The sequence below is a fragment of the Kogia breviceps genome, chromosome 5 (genome assembly GCF_026419965.1).
Source record: "Kogia breviceps isolate mKogBre1 chromosome 5, mKogBre1 haplotype 1, whole genome shotgun sequence".
Taxonomy (NCBI): Eukaryota; Metazoa; Chordata; class Mammalia; order Artiodactyla; family Physeteridae; genus Kogia; species Kogia breviceps.
In genome coordinates this window covers 1,470,551-1,489,463 of record NC_081314.1, presented here as the reverse complement: position 1 = coordinate 1,489,463, position 18,913 = coordinate 1,470,551, and the positions used below count along the sequence as shown (strand labels likewise).

The following is an 18,913-nucleotide window of genomic DNA, read 5'->3' as shown; positions in this document are numbered from 1 at the left end:
AGCTTGGTGTTTTATCCTTGTTCTTGTTTTGGTGGGTATTATGTTGTTGCTTAGGAATGAGGTAGGGAGATCCTGAGATTTCTTCACAATTATCAGTTAGGCTTGTTTGCAGAACCAACATAATTTGAAGAGAAGCTAGCTTCTCACATCACCATTAACAACTTCTTAAAGTAAGTCACAAATTGCATTCTGAATTGTGGCATTTCATTTGTCATTCGCTAAGCACTTTTAAAATTAAATGTATTATATTTTTCCAATATAAAAGTAGTATGGGTTAGTATAGAAAATGTCCTATATTAAAAAGTGGGTAGGTATAAGTATGTAAGCAGCCATATTTCTTCCAACCGAAGTGGTAAATTTCTTTTCATAGAAAAAATTCTTATAAATGTTTTGATGCCATTTCTTCTAGTTTACAAAATATCTCAGATCAAAGTAACATATATTTAATGTACAGTATTTGGAAAGTATAGCAAAGTATAAATAAGCATGAAAAACATCAGGCTTCATCTCACCACCACCCAGAGATTGCCTCCTAATATTTCTGGCCATCACATTCAACCTGTCCAGGGCAAACAGGGGCACTCAGTGGATGCTCGATATATCCTTACTGGCTGCGTGAATGCCAAAAAAGAGAACTTGGAGAGCAGCCCATATGTCTTGCTGATAGAATTAATTATACAGATCTTATGGTCTACAAATCACCTGTCTTCTCAACTTTGCCTTATTCTTCTCACACAGCTGGAGCTTGTCCAGGACGCAACCAACTTTCTACTACTTGGCGACGGAGCACTCGGGCAGTCGGCCATTGTGTTCGCATCACTCCTCTCATTCATTCATTCGTTCATTCAACAAATATTTGCTAAGTGCCCTCTATGTGCCTGGAATACAGAGGCGGTAATAAAGAAACGTGGCCCCTGCCCTCTTGCAGCTTTCAGTCAAAAGAAGATAAAACAGATAAACATAAAAATGAATATATGATTAAATGTATTTGCGTATTGTGGCAAGTGGAGAAAAGGAAGAGAACAGGTGGCTGGGAAAATAAATAAGCCATAATCTGATTCAAGAGGGAAGGCCTCTCTGATGGAGTGACAGGTCAGAAGGTCAAGGAGGAATAAAAGGGAAGATTCTGAGGCTGTCAAACTTTGGGTGTGGCCTAAAAACAGTGAAGGAACAAGTGTTGCGGGAAAAGACTAGGCTACAGACGTGAGCACTTCCTGTAGGGCCTCATAAGCTATGGAGAGGATTTTGAATTTTATTCTGTGTATGCTTAGAAACCAATACGCTTTTTTTGTAATTTAAATTGCGTTCACTTTTAATAGGTAACATTCGCAATCCAAAGTATACAAGATCCAAAGATCATTGAATGAAAACACTCCCTCCCTCCGGTTTCCTAGGTACCCAGTTTCCCCTCCCCCGAGCTGGCTGTAAGTATACCTCCGGAAATACTCCAGGCACAAACAAGAAAACTTATCAGTCTGTAAGATATTTTAAGCAGGGGAGCAAGGCATCGGATTTGTGTTTTAAGACAACCCGAATGCTGAGAGGCGTCTGGCTTTCTGCGTTCAGAGCTACGCGCTCCAGCTCACGCATTTCACAGACCCTACTCTGCTCGGCATTCCGGGTTTCTACCCGGGAAGATCTCCGGGGGCCCAGGGCTTCGTAAATTACATCCTGGCAGGGCTCCCACACTCGTTCCCACGCTGTGCTCCAGGCAACGGACCTGCGCGCTCGGAGCTCCCACGCCGCCCCCTTCCCGCATCTCGCGGCCCGGATCCCGGGAGCTCGGCACCCAGCTCAGGTGCGCTTGTGCGTTTTTTTCACGAGAGACGGGGGCGGGAGGGCAGCGGCTCCAGGATGGCTGCGACTGAGGCGGGCCCGGGAGTGGCCAAGGCTGTGGGCGGGGTCAAGCTTAGGGGCGGAGCCGACGCCTGGTCGCCTGCAGAGCTCTCCAGAGCTCCTGCCGCCGCGATTCGGTTTGGGATACGGGCCACCCACGGGGCGGTGGGTGCTCTTTGGCCTTGGGCTCTGCACAGCCCTTAAGGTAAATCCGCCTGGGAGACGGGCAGTTAGCTAGAGCGCTAGGGGACCACCGACGGGGGCGGGCGGCTGGCTGGCGGAGGAGGGGAGCGTCCCGCGGCGAGTTTCCCGAGAAAGCTGAACTCGTCCCAAGTTTCTCGTGCATCAGTTTGCACCCGGCGAATTGGTGGCTGTCTCTTTCCGTGCGGGTGGTCTTTGGGCGCGGGAAAGACGCGGAAGTGATTGGATTAATCCGCCTGGGCACAGCCCAGATATCTGTACTGGACTGCTCGGCGCGGTGAGCGCAGTTTTTGCCCCAGAAAGGGCGGGTAATTGACGCGCAGTTGTGTCCCGCGCGGCAGCCGGGAGATCCCCGGGCTCAGAGCGCGCGTGTCTGCAAGGCGTTCCTGGTTGTCCGGAGGCAAAGTTCCATGACTTCTTTCCTCTTTAGGCAAGACTCACTGGGTGCTGTTCGCCCCGCGGGGCTGACGCCCGAGGCTCTGCTATGGAGGGCAAGACCGAAGTAGATTTTTCCAGCAACAGCTTAACCCCTTTGTGGCGGAGGCGTTCAACCCCTCAGCCCCCGCTGCTGGGCCGGAGCAAGCCGAGGCCCCAGTCCTACCAGAGCCCCAGCGGGTTGCTGATCACGGATTTCCCGGTGGAGGACCGAGGGATGCTCCCCGCGGCGCAGACTCCGGCCCAGGTGCCCACCGCCTCCGACGGCAGGACGATCCAGAGGAGCCCCCTGCTGCTGTGCGCCCATCGGAGGTTGGTGACCAATGGGAGGACCGTCTCCCCGGAGTACAGGGCTGTTTCTCCTCGGCTTCCACGGCCCAAGTCACCCCAGGAACCCGGAGCGGCGTCGGGCGGCTTCCCCAAATCCCCAGCGAAGGGCACTGCGACTTCGCTCGTGCAGCAGCCGCTGCACCGCCCGCGGACTTCTCGTGCGCCTGCCCCCTGCAGCCCCGAGGGGGACAGGGCCGGATTCCCCGCCGGCCCCCTGCTTTCGCCTGCTGCAAATGCGCTTACCCCTAATACCGCCCCCCCAGGCGTCCGTTCGCTGTCCGGCCAGATGGCGAAGGGCCCCGAGCGGGGACCTTCGAGACTCTCTCCCGCGCCGCACAAAAGGTCTTTGGAGCAAAAACTCCCCCTCCAAAGGCTTCCCTCACAGGAGAACGAGCTCCTGGAGAATCCCTCAGTGGTTTTGAGCACAAACAGCCCCGCCGCCCTCAAAGTGGGGAAACAGCAGATCATTCCGAAGAGCCTGGCCTCGGAAATTAAAATAAGTAAATCCAACAGTCAGAATGTGGAGCCCTGCAAGAGACTGCTTAAGGTGCGCAGCATGGTGGAGGGCCTCGGAGCGCCCCTGGGCCCCGCAGAGGACGAGGGCGAGGCGGAGAACGACTTGGACAGTCCGGGGTCTCTGCGGAGAGGCTTGAGGTCCACGTCCTATCGCAGGGCGGTGGTCAGTGGCGTGGACTTTGACAGTCCTACCACCTCGAAGAAGAAAAACAGAATGTCCCAGCCTATTCTGAAAGCAGTGATGGAAGACAAGGAGAAGTTTACCAGCCTGGGAAGGATAAAGGTAAGCATGTCGCAAGTTAGGCGTTCACCAAGCCACAAGTGAAGGCCATGGGGGTGGAGAGGAGGGGCACAGAGGAAACGAGAGGTTATTGTTATTTGTTAATTCTCGTGTTTGTTGGTCAGACCCGTGCACATTTATCTCCTGCCCATGCTGTTACTGGCAGGCACAGCCCAGGTTAATGCAGCTTCATGGGAGGAACCGAAACTCTCATTGTTTTCTAACTTCGGGCAAAAAGTGGGGGACAAATGGGGGAAAAAAAACACAGAAAATTAAGTATTGGCCGAGTGATCCCCGAACAGTGTTAATACGGGTAGCTGAAAAGGGTATGGTGGGCAGGTGTGGATCTGCACTCTTGATTATGTGGTTGGCGCTGCCTGGTGCTTGTTTAGAAATGTCAGTCATTCGCTGCTGATTCATCACAGCTGATACAGGAAAACTGATTTCCCTTGAGCCTCTTAATTATTTTAATTACTTACACTGACGATTTAATTACTGAATTATTTTTCTCAGTGGTGATCACATGGTAAATATCATTCAGGTAAAATGTGAATTTTAAAAGTCATTGGCCAGATCACAAAAGGCATAGTTTGTCGCCTCTGCTGTTTCTGGTTTCTCTCACCGCTGCCTGTAGTTGTATCTTGTTCCCATTTTGTGCCCACTTCATCCTTGAGTGCATTTAACAAGTTGGTAGCAGAAAACTTCAGGTTCCAGTGAATGGTGTGGTGTTGCTCCCAGATAAAGACCTAGGAGCCGTGCTCATTAAAATATTACTAAATATGACATCAAGAAATAGGGAAAACGAGGGAAGGAGATTTTGGAGTGTGCATGTGCTGTCTTCTCCAGACGCAAGACAGATCTCAGCAATCGGGCAGGAATTCGTTTTGGCACCCACATCTTTTCTTGATTAATCAGAGAGTCTATATAAATGTCACATGTGTAATACACAAGCAAGACTTTTATTTTAGATCCCACGGCCTTAAAGAAGTTCCATAACATTTTATGTGGTTTTTTTTATCCCCCTCCAACTCTGCAAGTATAGCAGAGTTCAATTTTTTTTTTTTTTTTTTTTTTTTTTTTTTTTTTTTTTGCGGTTCGCAGGCCTCTCACCGTTGTGGCCTCTCCCGTTGCGGAGCACAGGCTCCGGACGCGCAGGCGCAGCGGCCACGGCTCACGGGCCCAGCCGCTCCGCGGCACGTGGGATCCTCCCGGACCGGGGCACGAACCCGTGTCCCCCGCATCGGCAGGCGGACCCCCAACCACTGCTCCACCAGGGAAGCCCTCAATTTAACAGTGATGGTGAATCACGAGTAATGAAATAAGCCGGACTGCTGGTCATCTGAGGATTCTCAAGCTGTATTGACGGAGCGTGGGGGACATTGTACATGTCATTTCACCTTTTCAGTGAGCTGTAGTAGTCATATGAGTGAACTGCTCCAGGGATCATCTGCTGTATGCCTTTGGAAGTCGAATGAATGTAACAACCAAAAAAGTGCTTTTTCTTAAAATAGCTGTATTTTCTGTTTGGCTCATTCATACATAGTTTGCTTTGCTTTTCCTCTTTTTGCTTTTCTTGTTTCTTAGAAAAAAATGCTGAAAGGACAAGGAACATTTGATGGGGAAGGTAAGCATTTGATTTTCCAGACTTTTATTGCTGTTTCAATGTGGAATATCAATTATAAGTTGAAATCCAGCTGAAGTTACAAAAACACAAGATGAGAAAAATGTACACCTTCTTCACACATTATACAGCACAAAGCTCTGCACTAAGCTAAATTCACCAGCAGTGAGTAAAATTAATGGCATTCTTTGTAAACAGATGACTTTGTCAGACCAATGTTCTGGGATTTTTAATTCTTCTCTACTCTGACTCCATCCCCACCTCCCTCAAGAAGTGGAGAAAGAGTTAGGGCAAGCTCTAGCCCTTTAGTTAAAAAATTAAGTTTGGCATTTAGATCTTAAGTCATATTTCCTCTGACTTAATGTTTTTAGTTTTTTTTTTTTTTTTTTTTTCCGGCATGGGGGCCTCTCACTGTCGTGGCCTCTCCCGTCGCGGAGCACAGGCTCCGGACACGCAGGCGCAGCGGCCATGGCTCACGGGCCCAGCCGCTCCGCGGCACGTGGGATCTTCCCGGACCGGGGCACGAACTCGTGTCCCCTGCTTCGGCAGGCGGACTCTCAACCACTGTGCCACCAAGGAAGCCCTCCCTATATAATTCTTATAAAAATCAGGTCTCATTAAATCATTAAAACATGACCAGTTTATAAAAGTGTATTTACTGTACCAATCTTAGAAAACGGTTCTCTATGAGGAAGAAACCCAGATACAGTACTTTAGCTGGCTGAGATACATTCAGATTTTATAATTGAGGAATCTGGAAGCTCGGAGAGTTTATAGTACCTTATGCACTTTCACACAGCCAGGATTAGGACAGAGATCTGGTTCTTAGTCCGGTTTGCTTCCTCTTTTACCCCGTTATGACTGTGCAGTGAACAGAGCATCTACCTAATATCAATTTTGAGAGATGCTTTGCATCTTCTGGAATTTGATAGTGGTTTGGAGACCTTTGCCTCAAAGGGTTAAAAATGTCGAGCTTTTTTGAAGTCTGAGGACAGACCTTCATCCTAACTAGTTTTATGTTGTTTCCTTTTACAAGGAGCTGTGTCTGTGCACCCTCTCCTCTCTTCTCAGATGTGATGACCTAGAAATTCTTTTTCACATATGTGTACATGAGGGATGCAGGAGCCTAACAGTTAATGACTAACAGGAATGTAAGTCAGGAAGCTGAGTGGTTAAGTGGTGGGAACCTGTGATGTTGGAACCAGGGGCCTGAGTTCCTGTCCTGCTTCTACTCATCAGTTGAGTGACAGTGAACAAGCCTCTTAACCTCACTGAGCCTCAGTCTCATCCTGGGTAAAATGAAGCCAGTAATACTATTGCCCACGTTGTTGTGAGAATGAATGAATGTATATGAATAATGTGTGCATACACACACTAAGTACCTTAAAGGACACCGCAGAGGTAGGGGGAACTCAGTCTACACCCTCATGATCTGCTTTACGTATTCATAACAGTCAGAGAACAGTAAAATCTTGCATAGATTCCAGTATTACTTTAGTAATGGTGCACATGGAACATGCAGTAGTTGCTGAGGGGTGAGGCCGATGTTTTCTGGCTTCAGTAGATGGGAAAAGCATTTCGAACTCAGTAGTATGTCCCAAACCAAACTCATAATCTTTCCTCTAAAGGTGCATCTCTTCTGGAGTTCCCATTTCCTACTTTTCCATCGTGGGACTTACAGAGCTAGGAGACATCCTTCCCACCATATCCAGTTGACCCCCATATCCAGCCCATCCCCCCAAGTCTCCACTGTCTTTCACTCATCACTTCAGTAGCATCCTAATTAGTCCCTTAAGGAGTCAATATTTTGCTTTTCCAGTCTAATAAAGTCTTTTCCTTTTAGTGGATTCCCATTGCAATCGGGATAAAAGACAACCCTTACAGTATGAAAGAAACTCAGTCCTTTTGGGCTCAGGATAAAATCCAGTTCTTTAACATCGCCTGCAAAACTCTGCTTCTTTGGACTGTCTGGCTCTTCCCCCTAAACTCACCTTACACCCTTTGTCCTCTAGACACCCATACTCCAGTGAATGACCTTCCTTTGTTCTTCTAAGGTAATATATGTCCTCTTGCCTCGGGGCTCTTACATGTGCTTTTTTTCTGTAGCTCTGTGCTTTCTCAGCTTTCAGATCTTAAGATATTGCTCATTAACACCTCTCTGACCCCCAGACTAGATCATATCCTGCTGACAGTCTGTTCTCAGAGCCCCTGTATGTAAATCTTTGGGTATGTAGGTATGCATTTGTGCAAGATCATTGTGTCCTCAACTCTAAAATGACTTGCCTTCTCACTTGGAGTAAAAAACCAAAGTCCTTTCAATGACATTGAGGCAAGTCTGCCCTCTATTCATCCTAACCCCCAACTTCTATACTTTCTCCCCTCCCTTACCGTATTCCAGCCACACACACAGGCCTCCTTGCTAATCCTTGTACATATAGATGCACCAAACAGACTCCTGCCCCAGGGCCTTTGTACTTGCTGTTCTCTCTGATGGGATGTTCTTTCCCCAGCTGTACAGCTGGCTTACTTTCTCACTTCTTTTAGATCTTTGCTTAAACGTCACCTCTGTGAGGGCTTCCTAAACCACCCTGTTTAAAATCTATGTATCAGCCCTTGTAACATGCTCCCCCTTTCCCTCTTTTATTTTTCTCCATGATATTTATCAGCATCTGATATATTATAAAAGTCACTTGTTCGTTTATTGTCTTTCTCTCCTCACTCTGATGTCAGCTCCACAGAGAATGAGATTTTTGTCTTTTTCTGTTGTTGTTCGTTGTTGTATCCCCAGTGCCTAGCGGTCGTTAGCATCTAGTAGGCATTTTCTAAATATCAGTTGAATGAATACATGAATCAATGACTGACTATTTTTCTCATTCAGTTTTTAGCTCATGAGGGCGTGGGAAGGGTCTTTCATTTTCTATTTACTCTCAGCCCTTGGCACATTGTGGGTGTACAGTAAATATTTGTTAAATAGATAGACAGATAAAAGGGTGCAAATTCAATTTAACCTAAAAAACAGTGATGTAACGGGACATGACCTTCACGGGTAGTGGACAGAGACATGGAAACTCTGCTTCAGTTGGCATTTAATGTGTGGGCCCTTCCCCTGCAGATGAATTGGGGATAGAGCTGTGTGAGTGAGAAAATCACTTTTTGTTAATGACTCTTCAGTGACAAAATCCATTTGTCTCTTGTGTAACTGGAGACCAAACGTCATATACGTACAAATACAGATGTTTGTTTAGAACAAGTAGCATCACGATGGGGGGGCAATTAGTGACATGTAGGATTTGGTTTTCTTGCAGAAAACGCTGTTCTGTATCAGAACTACAAAGAAAAGGCCCTTGACATTGACTCTGATGAAGAGTCGGAGCCCAAAGAACAGAAATCAGACGAAAAAATTGTGATTCACCATAAGCCGCTGAGGTCCACGTGGAGCCAGTTGTCTGCGGTGAGTGTGTACCTTCTCTTTTTCTGTCTGCGGGAGTGAGAAGACCAAGTTGTGGACATTATGCCTGGCTGTGGTTTTAATTTTTTCTTCCAGTGATCCTGTAACCCTAAGGAGAAAGACTCTTCTTTTTAGATTGTGAACTATTTCTTGAAACTCTGCAGGCACCAGTGAGAACATGAACTTTGACAATTCTGATCAGGAAAATTTATCAGGTTTTTATAAAATAAAAGACTGATGTACTATGGACCCTGGAAACTCTTCTACTTAGTATCTTTTCTTGTTTTCTTTATAGAGTGTGTATGTAGTGGTAGCTTAATAGATCCCGAGCTTTATCGTAATTATGGCTATATAGACATACGTATATGTATGATACATGTATATGTACCTACACACAACAGGAAACTTAGTACGCTTCTTCCTTGGAAATCTCATGTGATAGGGACACATTTATATGTTCTTGAAAATGGTTAACGAATGGCATTCTGTTCTGTCTTCCCGTGTGCATCTTGTGTTTGCGAGTATCTGACACTTACTTTTGTGTTGAGTAATTTCTCCTCTCTGCATCCAACATCTTTTGTTTTCAGCCGTAATTTCTTTTCCTCCTGGCTTAACAGTGTCCCAGTGTGATGCTTAGTTTCCTTGACGTGACTTTGGGTACAGCATCTGTGGGCATCTGATGCATTACCAGGTAGGAGGGAATTCCCGTGGCTGGCTTGGGTGGTGGGAGTGTTGCATGAAAAACAGGCCAGTGCACCTCTGTGAGTCCTTTGGCAGTACGGGAGCAGAAGTGATTCCCTCTGAAGCCGAAATGAGCATTGTTCAGAGTCAGGAATCTCATGTGTTTCGGGAACCCGTCAGCATCAGGGAAGAAGTTGTATATGTTGGCGCTCGTAAACTTGACCGTGGAAGTGGGTGCATGTTGATAATGAGGATGGGCAACCTCTGGCTCATGCTCTTCCTCTCCTCTTCTGCCCTGTACTGGAATTCAGAACTCTAGAAACCAAGCCCTTTCTTCCTGTCTCTCTCACACCCCCTAATTTTGTTCTAAGGAGAAGTTATGTAGTCCCAGTCCCCCCACGGTGCGACGCCCTTAGCGTTATGCCGCAGATTAAAATGCCTACGGGGGCAGAGCAGGTAGTGTTAGAAGTGATGCTGGTGAGTGTGGGTGACGGCAGGTGGCGGGGACTGGGGCCCATAGGCCTTGTATGAGTTGAACAGCGCACGCTTAGTTCAAACCAGCCCCGTGTTACGGTATTTTCTGATATTTAAAGAAGAGAATACAGAAAGCCAGACTTTGACGAGTATTATCCTAATTCACGTTTTCAAAAATGTCGTATGAGCCCAGCAATATCTACGGGCCAGGCTTGGCCCCTGTGCTAACGGTTTGCATCTTCCGTGACGCTTCTGTGAGTTTCGCAGTGGTGAGGTGGTATCATCTGTCCACAGAACCGGCATGTTGGTAGCCTTATTCCCTGATCTGATGATCTTGTGGTATTATATACCAATGCAGATACTTGGAAAAACTGGTGACAAGGTCCACACAGGCCAAGACGGCTCTAAATGGCTGTCATTCCACTGTTGGTGTGGACCATTTGGTAGAAGACCCTCAAGAAGAAAACTGTGGACTCTTTTGAGTTCTTCCTCTGGGACGGCAGCTGTGCTTGTTAGCACAGGCCTAAATCCTTCTGCTGTGTTCTCTGAGTGCTAAACAAAAATGTGGACTTCTGTGTCACTTACACTCTTCTCCAGCTTAGCTTTAGTACCAAAAACCAGGCTGCCATATTTATGCCTCCTGGAGTTTGGCTTTCATTTAGATTAACAAATGCACCCTGAAACAGTACGACATGTCCTTCACTACAGCTTCAAATATGGGCATGTGTTTTATTTGGCAAAGGATCGATGTGCTGATGCACCTTTTGGATAACAAGATTGATACGGGAAAACTATCCAGTGATAAAATGTACAGCTATAAAATGGGTTCTAACTGCAGCGTGTGTTATCTTGGATTCACGTGTTCCCAGGAGGCTTGTGTGTATTTATTGTGTTGGTGGCAGTTACACTTAATCAAAGCAGCATGATTGGACCTTGCCACCTTGCAGCACTTGGGCACCGGCCTGTATTTTCTTTGTGCCTTTTGTGTCTCTGTTTCATTTTTAAAACATATTAATTTTTTTATTATGAAGAACTTCAAGCTTGTAGAAAAATTAAAACTTAAGTTTGTGTAATAGATTTCCAGGTACCTACCATCCAGGTACCAGCTTGAACAGATGTTAACATTTTAACATATTTATTTCAGGCTTCTATGTTGGTTTTTGTTGTTGTTGTTGTTGTTGTTTTGCGGTATGCGGGCCTCTCACTGTCGTGGCCCCTCCCGTTGCGGAGCACAGGCTCCGGACGCGCAGGCGCAGCGGCCACGGCTCACGGGCCCAGCTGCTCCGCGGCACGTGGGATCTTCCCGGATTTGGGCACGAACCCGCGTCCCCTGCATCGGCAGGCGGACTTTCAACCGCTGCGCCACCAGGGAAGCCCAGGCTTCTATTTTTGGAGACAGATTCAGTTAACCATCCTCCTCTCCAGTCCTTTTCTCTTTCCTTCCTCCCCAGGGGTCATCACTGTCCTGAAGTTCTCTTCTGTCCTTCCCAGGTGGGTTTTCTACCCACTAAAAAGTTGCAAGCAGCTCTGGCTTTTAGAGAAAACAACAGAAAGCAGGGATTACTTTTTTAGAAGCCTAGCAATTAGTAAATATCCAGGTTGCAGTTAGGACCCTAAAGAGAAGAGGCTTCATGAATTATGAAAAATGTCAGGCTGTTTTCCATAAGGGGTAGACACCTCCGTTTCTCCGTCTGACCTTGTGCCCCGATCTCTCCTTGTAAAGGGGCTACAGTGTTCAGGGCAGGTTTTGGAACACTTCGACTTTCCATCATCTTTCCATGCTTACCTTTCAGTAATACCAACTAAGTAGGGTAGCCCCCATCCTGTCTTTAACACAGAAGTCTTCCTCGCGTAAGGCCTTGATCCCAGAAAGGGAATAGGACAAGGGGGTTTTCTGGCAAAGGGGTGAGGTCTCAATTTGGCATCTACCTTGACTTTCTACTTGGGAGGGGTGCGTGTGAGCACACCTGTGCATTAGCTGCTGTTGGTTGTTTTATTTTGTGGAAATCTCTTGTCTTTGTTGCCAACACGTGACTGCCTCCTGAGGTGATGACACTTTTATCGGTTGACTGTGAAGTGTGCGGGAGACTCTTTAGAAGAGCCGCGATTTGCAGCCATCTCTGGTTGTTGCGTAAGGTCCTGAAGCCTTCAGTCTGTGTGTAATTGGTCCTAGTGTGTTTATGATGTGTCTCCTTTGATTTCGTTGGACAGCCACGAAAGGTGGTTCTCCGTGTCTGCTGTTGGGACAGGTTTAAGTGTTGCGTGGTGGTCACCTAGGAATGAGGGAGAATTAGAACCGAGTAAGAGAGGCATTTCATTGGGCCTTCATAGACTAGAGAAAGTCTCGGCTTCCCTAGCTGGATTACAGTGACTTAGTCGTGAATGGGTGCAGCAGTGTGGCTTTGCTGGCAGGGTCTCCACGTAGAAGTGGGGCGTTCTCCATTGTCAGGAACACAGCCCGAGTCTCCATACTGTCCTCAGCTGGTGCCAGGCTTACTCGTCTTTCACTGGGTTGTCAGAGGGTATCGATCTATTCTTCATCAGAAATATAGGTTTCTTTGTTCCAGGGAATATAACTTCATGCTGCTCTTCAGGCCTTGGGGAACGCTAATATATGAGAAATGAATGATCGTGGTTTCCAGGTTTTAGTTGGTCATAAGGGGAAGAAATTTGAGGTTTCAATTTGAAAAGTCATTTTTGTCCTCCAGAGATCTGTGCCCAGAGACAAAGGAACCTGCCATACACAGGTGAATGGCCCAGCGAATCATCTAAAATGGCATCGTGAGGACTAAGACAGCAGTTCTTGGATCTCTGGGCAAAGCTTGTGGGTTTGAAGAAAAATGTTGATTGTATTATGAGTGTGGGATAGAGCACTGGGTACCTGCTACAGTTAGTGCTAGGTGGGTAACAGCTGAGTCCTCCCTGCAAAGGGAGCTTCAGGTTTCGAATCCGTTTCATCCTTTAATGGGCTCCCAGGAGGATTTACAGTATTACCGAAAATTAAAAAATCAATCTTGAAGGCTTTTGGCTTTTTGTCATAACTTGACCCCTCCCCCCATCACGTACTGTGTGTTGGACTAAAAAATGACAGTTGCGAAACCCGTGTTTGTTTTGTTAAGTTCCGGGACAGCCCCAAAGCCACGCTTGCCAGCTATGCCCTGACCCCGTTTGTTTGCCGTGGGGTGTGTTTGTGTAATTTTCACCGCCTTGACGCCCCAGGTACCTTTGACAAGGGAGCTCAGGCTTCAGAGTCAAAAACAAGCACACAGGCAAACTTTCTACTTGGATTCAATCCCGAATACAGTCACCCGACGTACACGTACTGGAGTCATCCTCTCACTGGACTCTTCCTCGATACTTGCTGACATGTGCTTTATCAGTGATCTTAAATCATTTTGCGTATTTCTTCAGTTTGCTCCAAAATGTTAAGCTCTATTCTGGAACTGGTTTTTTATGTTTTCTTTAGAGTACGTCTTCAGCTGTCCTTCGTGTGGCTAACTAGGTTCATATCTAGAATTGGGACTTTGGTCTCCTGAGTTCTGGAATCAGCTCCTAAGTAAGACACAATAGCTTGCTCTGGCTTACCTTCTGGAACTGCCAAATGAGAAAGGGCGATTTGAAAAATGGCCATTTGATTATAAATGTAATTTCATTCAGTTGAAACTATAGCACACTTTGGAGTCTTGAGCAGTTCCATTTGGTGGGACTTATTCCTTTAGAATCTACACCACGTTTACTGTGAAAGACCCTGTTTTCCACTGAAAATCAGAGCTCAACAGATGTAATAAATCTGAATATCCTTCTGTTTGCAGAAATGCATTTAGAGGTCATCGACAGTTTCATCCTTTTCCCTTACATTTTCTTTTCACACTTGTCTGAATTAATTTTCAGTTGTTCAGTGAGTTGCTGCTTAAAATAATCTCTTCAGTCATAGAATTTTCCATTTACATTTTTGTAACATAGCAGTCTCATAACATTATTGTTTTTACCTTAAATGGTGATTAATACCTTTTCTCATATGCATTTTTCACATCTGGCTTACTTTTGGTACTTACCATGTAAACACTTAGTCAGGGCTTTAGACGTGTACTAGTGCACTAACTGTGAAGTTGGAGAGTAGGTCTCCTGGAGTATCTTTATATTTAACCGAACTGGAGGTCCATGTGCCCGGACCTGGGAGCCGCAGCAGAGACCATGGTCCAGCTAACAGGGCTGGAGCCGGGGCCTGCTTAGACTGGGGCAGGAGCGGGCTCTGGTATACTCTTGTGATTTCAGTACAGTTAGATTGTGGTGTTTCCGCAACATTTTTGAAAATTGATTTTGACTGTATAAGCAATACATAGCACATGTTCCGTGAAAAATGATTAAACATTTCAGATGAGGCCAAAGTCTCTTTTGATCATATCTGCAATCCCAATCTCTTTTGCCTTCTCTCTAGGCAACGCTGTTCTCAATTTGGTAACGGTCTTCTTGAAATCCACGTGTGTACATGTAAGGAAAAAATAAAGATTACGTGCATTTGCATAAATGATACACTGTGCGGCTATTACAACTTGTTTTTTTCCCCGAACAGTGTGTCTTATAAATCATTTCACGCCTCTACACGATGATCTTCAGTGTTCTTTCTGGTCTCTGGGTTAGGCTATAGGATGGATATGCATTTCGCCATCTTTCTTTTCTGGGGAGCTCTACCTGCTTTGAGAATCTGATAAAAGTTGTGAGCCGTGGACCTTCTCTTTAGAAAAATGCACGCACAAGGAGATGTGTAAAACTAGTGTATACTTTTTGTTTTTTTCAGTTTCAGTTTGGGAGTATTTTTTTCTTTTGACTTTATCTCCAAATACTGGGGATACCTCACTGTAGCTTCCTGTGTGTATTGAGTACATTTCCACGTTGTTCATGTCACCTTTAGAAGCTTTTCTTTTTCTGAATTACAGCGATGGTGGAACTGTGACACCCTTCTGAAAAATATATAGAGATTGAGAAAAAAAACTACTCTGGTTGGAGCTTAGTAAGCAAAGGGCAATTGAGTGGTAGATGTGCCAATATATATGTTGTTGATTCTCCGGAGAGAACAATGGGTGGTGAAAATGTGGCAGGTGTGTGCCTTAGGCCCTGAGGGCAGGTACGGAGCACAAGAGACAGGTGCCCCAAGAAAGTGCGAGGACAGGAGCACAGGGCTGTTTCATATTGGTTGGTGTAAGTACAAGAGGAGGTGTTTCAACTGGAAACCTAGACCTGGGACCCAGACAAAGAGGGTCTCATTTCACTGAGCAGAAAATTGGTGAGAGAGATTGATGAATGACCTAGTCTTTATGGAGGGCCCTGTTCTAGGCAGTGGAGATAGAGCACAAACAGACTCCACCTTGCTTTCATGTCCTTACTGACACCCTGAATGGCAAGACAGACACCCCGTTATCCCACATGTACTTGCAGAATTGCTGTGTTAATGCTGTGAAGGACCTGCTTGTGCTGCTCTCAGACCCTGTGGGAAGGGCACCCGTCCGGGCAAGATGCTGTCAGTCAAGGGAAGGTGGCAGAGGAGATGACAGGAGCTGCCATCCGATCAGCTACCAGATAAGTGTCAGGTCGGAGTGGTTGTTAGAGGGGCGGGTGCAGGCTGGAGGAGTCCCAAGCAGAGAAAACATCACGTACGCTATGCGGACCCTTCGGGGTGATGGAGGGTCAGAGGATTTGAGAAAAAGTCAGTGCACCTGCAGCTTCTCGATCTCTTTTCTTCCAGCCTCTACCTGTTGGGGGGGGGTGTCCAGAGGCTCCATCCTTGCGGCTCCTCTTTTATCTGCACTCCCTTGGTGATCTCATCCAGCCTTGTGGCTTTAAAGACATCATCGACTCTGATGACTTTCAAGTTTCTGTCTCTAGACTGGACCTTTCCTTGAGCGTCAGACAAGGGTATCCAGCTTTGTTTCTGGTATCTAACCAGCATCTCAAAGTTAACCTCTCCAAAAGTTGACTTTTTTTTTGATCACTCTCTTCTCTCCCACCCAAATCAGCTTCTCTCATAATCTCTTCTTTTTTTTTTTTTTTTTTTTTCGGTACGCGGGCCTCTCACTGTTGTGGCCTCTCCCGTTGCGGAGCACAGGCTCCGGACGCGCAGGCGCAGCGGCCACGGCTCACGGGCCCAGCCGCTCCGCGGCACGTGGGATCCTCCCGGACCGGGGCACGAACCCGCGTCCCCTGCATCTGCAGGCGGATTCTCAACCATTGCGCCACCAGGGAAGCCCATAATCTCTTCTTTTTCTCAGCAAATAATGACTCCATTTTCTAGTTGTGAAGGTCAGAACCCTTAGAGCCTTTGCTCACTCTTTTCTTTCTCCCATAACCTACTTCCGACTTGATGCAAAGTCTGTTGCCTGTAACTTAAGAACAGAGCTACTTCTCTGCTGCCACCCTGTCACTGTGGAGGTAGATTGTCCCCATTGCTTCCCAGATCAACTCCCTGCATCTACGTGGCTCCATTTTGGTCTCTTCTCCGTATAGCAGCTATATAGTTCTATTGTTGAATTGTGATCCTGTTAAAACGTACTGAGATATTGTCCCTTTGTTCTGAACCCTCAAGTTATTTCTTACCTCCACTCAAAATAAAGGCCAAGCCTTACAGGGGCCAGGGAGGCTGTGTATTCTGGCCCCTGGTTACTCTGTGGACTCATCCCATGCTTGTTGCTCAGTTACACTGATGTTCTTCCAGTACAAGGTGCAGTCTGCCTCAGGGCCTTTGCACTTGCTGTCTCCTCAGCTTACAGTATATAGCTCTTCTTCCAGTGTCTTCCTGACACTTACCCCTCTAACATACTATGTAATTTACTTTTCTTGTTAATTGTCCATCTACTCCCACTGGAATAAAATCTGCATGAAAGCAGAGATTTTTGTCTGTTATGTTTCCTATCCTATTCCTAGCACATCATTGCCTGACTTACAGTAGGCTTGCAGTAAATATGTGATGAATTTGTGAGTGAATGTATAAATGAATGAGTAAAGGCAAAAACCTAATCCCATAAGTGAAAATAACAGCAAAAAAACTCAGTGGAGAAAGCAGCCAGGAAGTTTCCTATTGGGGGCTATTTGGAGGCTCTTTTTAATTTTTATTTTAAAGGAGAAATTCTTGACAGTTTGGCTACATCCTGGGTTTAATAAATGTCTTTGATACATTAGGAAACTTGGTATCTTCATAGTTTAGAACTACCTATGGTAGGAATTTGCATACTACAAAATCAAATTAAATTACAGCCTCCCTCATCCTGCACTTGGTATTTCTTTTGGGGAGGTAGACAGATGCATTCAAGAACAATAGGAGTCTGTAGGAATATAGTGTAATTAGGTGAAAGGAAAGAAGGCTTGGTTACTTTGAGGAGCTCTGAATAACTGTGGAGAAAGGCTCTATAATACTGAGCTTGCACTTGTGAAAATCATCCATTAGATTCTTGTATCTGCCCTCTTGACCTTAAGATGTCCCCTTGTGGTGTCTCTTCTCCTGGTCCAGTGCTGGGGCTATTCACCGGAGCCATAGCCACAGAGTGATTTGTCTCCATGATGATTGATTAGAGAAATTGTCACCATCAAAATTACTGTTGAATCTTTAAACGTGGAACTAGTGCTTAAACACTTTTTTTCTCAAATTTGGTTGATTTATCCAGAGTACTTATAGCCTGTTGATGTTCTACATGATTAATCCGTACTCTTATGTCTTACAATTATTATGGCATTTATTATCTGTATATCTGTTATCTGGGGGGGATAAGGACTAGAGCCAGTGGACAGCTTCTGCAGAAGGAAGTATTTTTGCCAGTGAAAGGAAATTGCAGATTATTTTCCCCTTTAGTATAGGAGATAAACTCTGCTACCCATCCACCTGCAATAACGTAAAAATGGAGTAGTTCATATTTGGGGCGGTAGGAAACCCTGCTTCTGGCGGTTATGTGCAAAGGAGTATGGTTGTTGTCTGCTCAACTCATATTCAGCTGGGGTTAAGATCTCAGTGTGAGCAGGCGGTGCAGATAGCTGTAGCTATGGGACCTGTCATTGGATCATCATCATATTAATTCATTTACATGCAGTTAAATTATTAACACAGTGTTTGCAGAGGAGACTGTGCACCAGGGATTATACTAGGTCATTTCACTCAGCTTATGTCGAGCTTGTGACACTACCATGAGAGCGGGTGCTTTCTCTACTATATATTGAGGCAGCTGAGGCTCCGAAGTGACAAATAGGGTTACTCTCCTACTGTTTTTTTTTTTTTTTTTTTTTAATTTTTTTTTTTTTTTGTGGTACGCGGGCCTCTCACTGTTGTGGCCTCTCCCGTTGCGGAGCACAGGCTCCGGACGCGCAGGCTCAGCGGCCATGGCTCACGGGCCCAGCCGCTCCGCGGCACGTGGGATCCTCCCAGACCGGGGCACGAACCCGCGACCCCTGCATCAGCAGGCGGACTCCCAACCACTGCGCCACCAGGGAAGCCCTCTCCTACTGTTTTCTTTAGGGTCTTGAGGTTACCTGGAACAGAGCCTCTAAAGTTTCGCTAAATAACGGATGTGTACCCAGGGCTCTGGAAGAGCAGGAACCGCAATTCTATCTGTTACTTGGCCAGGAATGTGACTCAGTCTCAGAAGTGGCCTGTTGGCTATTTCTTCTCATGAATTGGATCATTTTCCCTTTTTGCCAGGTCTGTCTTCTCTTGCGAGAGCTCCTGCATACTCAGAGTTTCTGAGTTCTTGTAACTTAGACTTGAGGTTACCTAGCATGGTCCAGCCCCTCCTCATGTTATCCTTTCAGCTTCCATGTATAGCTACCCAGGTCAATTTCTTTCTTTCTTTTTTTTAAAAAAAATCTTTATTGGAGTATAATTGCTTTTCAGTGGTATGTTAGTTTCTGCTTTATTACAAAGTGAATCAGCTATATGTATACATATATCCCCATATCCCCTCCCTCTTGCGTCTCCCTCCCACCCTCCCTATCCCACCCCTCCTCTAGGTGGTCACAAAGCACCGAGCTGATCTCCCTGTGCTATGCGGCTGCTTCCCACTCGCTAGCTATTTTACATCTGGTAGTGCATACATGTCAATGCTACTCGCTC

General features: G+C 46.1%; 1 protein-coding gene across 4 annotated transcripts in view; it reads left to right on the top strand.

Moving 5' to 3' along the window:
- The first annotated feature begins 1,718 nt into the window (after window positions 1-1,718).
- The window catches only part of ARHGEF26 (Rho guanine nucleotide exchange factor 26), a 144,275-nt gene continuing 127,080 nt past the window's right edge, over window positions 1,719-18,913 (top strand). For 2 of the 4 annotated variants that reach the window (XR_010840596.1, XM_067033529.1), the window contains exons 1-4: window positions 1,719-1,798; window positions 2,468-3,601; window positions 5,183-5,222; window positions 8,525-8,670. Coding sequence is in view for 2 of the 4 variants with exons in the window: in XM_067033529.1 (XP_066889630.1) it covers window positions 2,522-3,601; window positions 5,183-5,222; window positions 8,525-8,670 (1,266 nt within the window). In the remaining 2 variants the exon portion in view is untranslated. Of the gene's footprint in view, window positions 1,799-1,928; window positions 2,042-2,467; window positions 3,602-5,182; window positions 5,223-8,524; window positions 8,671-18,913 lie in introns of those variants that run through there. The other 2 variants (XR_010840597.1, XM_059063643.2) reach the window with 1 other exon arrangement.